This window comes from Papaver somniferum, chromosome 10 (assembly GCF_003573695.1).
Source record: "Papaver somniferum cultivar HN1 chromosome 10, ASM357369v1, whole genome shotgun sequence".
Lineage (NCBI taxonomy): Eukaryota > Viridiplantae > Streptophyta > Magnoliopsida > Ranunculales > Papaveraceae > Papaver > Papaver somniferum.
The window spans coordinates 163775787-163779634 of record NC_039367.1 but is presented as its reverse complement, the minus strand read 5'-3'; the positions used below and the strand labels follow the sequence as shown (position 1 = coordinate 163779634).

At 38.7% G+C, this 3848-nt stretch overlaps 1 protein-coding gene across 1 annotated transcript; it reads right to left on the bottom strand.

The window, feature by feature from the left end:
* Positions 1-619: 619 nt before the first annotated feature.
* LOC113316778 lies at positions 620-3130 on the bottom strand. Its single transcript, XM_026564926.1, has 4 exons — positions 2596-3130; positions 2214-2510; positions 1934-2121; positions 620-1777 (listed from the first exon to the last, which is right to left on the bottom strand). Exons 1-4 carry the CDS (start codon positions 3128-3130, stop codon positions 620-622), a joined length of 2178 nt encoding a protein of 725 aa, XP_026420711.1.
* Between the last annotated feature and the right edge of the window lie 718 nt (positions 3131-3848).

Sequence of the window (3848 nt, the reverse complement as noted above, 5' to 3'; positions counted from 1 at the left end):
TTTCTTCCACGAACCGCTTTGTATGCTGTAGTCAAATTCAGATGAGATTGCACACCAAGAATATCTGAAATCCAGCTCCAAGCCATCTCAGCAAACCTGCAATGCCAAAGCAAATGGTCCAACGATTCCTCCGCATTATTACACAAACAACACTTGTTTATCACCTGAAATTTGAACCTATCTCTGACTTGATCAAGAGTAGCACAAGATCTTCGTAAAATCTTCCAGTTTCTAGCTGCCAAAGCCGGATGTATGGATTGCCTCCACAACAAATTAGCGCCTTCCAGCTTTCCAAACCTCTTACGAATAAGAGATTTTGCAGCTTTCACCGTGAACTGACCTGATGCACTAGGCATCCAAACATGACAATCATCCCCATTCAAAATGAAAGGTAAATCCGCCTCCTTAATGCCAGCAGCCAACATAGTGTTACGATACTCTTCATTTAAATTCCAAGCACCATTGACAATTATATCACTCACCAAAACAGCACGATTAAGAGAATAATCTTCAAGAATATCAGCAATAGCCATATCACCAACCCAAACGTCATAATAAAGAGATGTATTTCGACCATCCCAATTAGTACCTTAGTATTTTCTTCCACCAAAGAGTGCACCTACTTGATCCCAGGGAGAATGGAAGATTTGACATAACGCACCAATTTTCCATTTCTCTTGAAAAATCTAGCACGTAAGAAACGAGCCCAAACCTTTTTAGAGCTACGAATTTTCCACCACAGACTCATAAGAAGAGCCTTATTCATAACCCCCATTTGAGTTGAACCCAAACCACCTTCATCATAGGGAGCACAAATTTTATCATAAGCTGCAACAAAAGATCTATTCACCTTAGAATCACCAGACCAGAGAAAATTCCGAATAACAACTTCACATTCATGAACAAACTTGCGCGGCCACTTGTAAACATCCATATTATGAATGGAGTAACTTGCAATCACTGATTTAACCAACACAATTCTATCTTGAAAAGAAAGCAATCTACCTTTCCGGCCAGTTGATTGCTCTTTTATCTTCTCAACAACGTTCGCCACATGATGATACCTAACATCACCCGACATCACCTTAACACCTAAATACCTATCAGGAAAAGAAGCAATAGGCATCCCTAAGAAATCAGCAACCGTAGTTCTACTATTCAAAGAACCCCCTCCATAATAGAGTTTGCTCTTTTCTCTACTAACCGTCTTCCCCGAAGCACGCTGATACAAGCCCAATAAACCCACCAGATTTCTAAAGCTCTTCATGTTTCCTTTACAGAAAATCATAATATCATCAGCAAAAAATAAATGAGTAGGAACAACACCTTTTCTACGAACCATATGAGTCATATTACCATCAGGAAAGAGCTTCGTAATATTTTTGCTTAAGACATCTTCAACCAACACAAAAATAAGAGGAGACAAAGGATCACCCTGACGAAGACCTCTATCAATACTGAAAAAACCTTCCGGATTACCATTAACCAACACCGAAATTCTAGAAGATTTTAAAATTTGTAATATCCAATAACACCAATTATCCGATAAAAAAAATCTTCTGAAAACCTCCAAGATAAATAACCAACTCACAGTATCAAACGCTTGTGTAATGTCAAGTTTTAAACCCACGTTACCATCCTTGCGTCTGATCTGAGTTTCATTAACCATCTCCGAACCAAGACTAATATTTTCATGAATATTCATACCTTTCATAAAAGCCACTTGCTCCTCTGAAATTAAATTGTCCAGCACACTACCAAGCCTAGTAGCAAGAATCTTAGTAAAAATATTAAAAAAGAAATTACTAAGACCAATAGGCCTGAAGTTACCAAGAGTATTCACACCTCTTTACTTAGGCAAAAGCATAAGAAGGATCGAATTCACACCATGAGGAATAAACTGATTAGACCACCAAAACAAAATAGCACTAACCAAGTCATCACGAATAATCTCACAACAATGCCTATAGAAAAAGCCAGCAAAGCCATCCGGACCAGGAGCACTATCAGCTCCCAACTCGAAAACAGCCTTATGAATCTCCTCAAAAGAAGGTAACTGATCCATATTAGCACACTCCTCCTCCGAGATGCTAGGATGATCAATATCAAACAGAGGTTCAACTGGAGTCGAATCATCCCGTTGAACTTATCCTCATAATAATTGACAATAAGGTTACGAGTCTGATCACAATCGGTAATCGTTTCCCCATTACCATCCACCAACTCCGAAATAGTATTACTACTCCTTCGAATACGAATAGAATTATGAAAGAAACTAGTATTACTAGCCCCTTCCACCAGCCAATTATTTTTAGATTTTTGCTTTAACATCGTAGCCTGCTGCATACGAGTATCATTAACTTCTACCGCTGCACTTCTCATCAAATTTAATTTGTCAACATCTGAAGGGTCTTCATCTGTTAACCTCAGAGCACTCTCAAGTCTTAGTTGAGCTTGCTTCAATCTGACATTCACATTACCAAAAACCTCTTGATTCCACAACTTCATAGCTATTTTTTAAACGCTTCAACTTTTGAGGATAAATAAATGCTGGGGAACCCACAATAGGTTCCTTCCAACTATCCTCAACCATACGCATAAAATCCGGATGTCCAAACCACATCTTTTGAACCCGAAAAGGAGCCAAACGCGATCTAGAGTTGACGAAAGGATAACCAATAAGAGGAGAATGATCGGAAACTTCCCTGGGAAGAGCTTTACACCGCCATTTCTCAAAACGATTTAACCAAAACTCATTAATCACTGCATGATCAAGTCTACTAATAATTCTTCTAACCCCCGACTGCCTATTAGTCCAAGTAAACTTGTTACCCAAAGACTCCGCCTCAAAAAGATTAATATCATCCAACCAATCACTGAATTCATTCACAACTGAAGTTCTTGGAATCCCCCCCCCCCTCTCTTCATTCCGAAGAACACAATTAAAATCACCAATGACTAACCAAGGAACTCTATGATCACCCATATCCAACTGATTCCATAACGTTCTTCTAGTAACCTGAACCGAACTAGCATTAACAATAGAAATATGAACACCATTAACACCAACAATTATAGCCTGATTTGAGAAGTTCAACACCACTGGATCAGCAACATTCAACGACCACATAACCCACAGATTCTCAATTCGAGTAGAAGTAGAATTATGGATAATAGAATATTAAAACCCTCAATAGAAAAGGGTTAAAGGACAAAATGCCCCAAAATCGACCCCTAGGTTTGAAAATGCCCCGGACGTTGGTAAAGAAATCAAAATGCCCCAAAATCGTATCAAAATGCCCCATTCTGTTATGTTTTACGTTTCAGAGCGTTAAGTGGTCAAATGCGTAAGCATGTGGCCCGCACGTGGAAATCGATTGACATTTATACCCTTCTGTCCACCAAGATGAAAATCTAGGGTCGTATTTTCGTCATTTACTGAGATTGCGACACGTGTCGATTACAAAAATGGACGGAGAGATATTTTGGGTTTTACATTTAACGATTTTTTTTTTAAATGACCACGGTGTCCTATTAGCTAGGATCGCGACACGTGGAACATCCTAGCTAATCAACGGCTAGATTTTCCGACCGTTGTGAGATTCCGACCGTTGTAATAACGGTCATTTTTATTTGTCTCCCCTGACTTATAAATTGTGAAGATGATCCAACCAAAAATCAGTAAATTTTTTTTTCTTCATAATGGCTGCTACATCAAGCCAGGAATGTGAGATGTGCAACGAAAGAAATCATCAATCAATTGATTGTCATTGGATCTACACAAGGTGTAAATTAGTTCCTTGTAATGGTATTTATACATCATAAACCAATTTTCTTCAGTTTCACTC

What these genes read in the sequence shown, in the direction of transcription:
- LOC113316778 (XM_026564926.1), bottom strand. Translation starts at nt 3,130, where the DNA reads ATGTGGTCGTTGAATGTTGCTGATCCAGTGGTGTTGAACTTCTCAAAT. An exon ending in TGGACATCCGGATTTTATGC is followed by an intron (nt 2,511 to 2,595) that starts GTATGGTTGAGG and finishes TTTAAAAAATAG; the next exon opens with CTATGAAGTTGTGGAATCAA. An exon ending in TATTTCGGAGTTGGTGGATG is followed by an intron (nt 2,122 to 2,213) that starts GTAATGGGGAAA and finishes ATTCGACTCCAG; the next exon opens with TTGAACCTCTGTTTGATATT.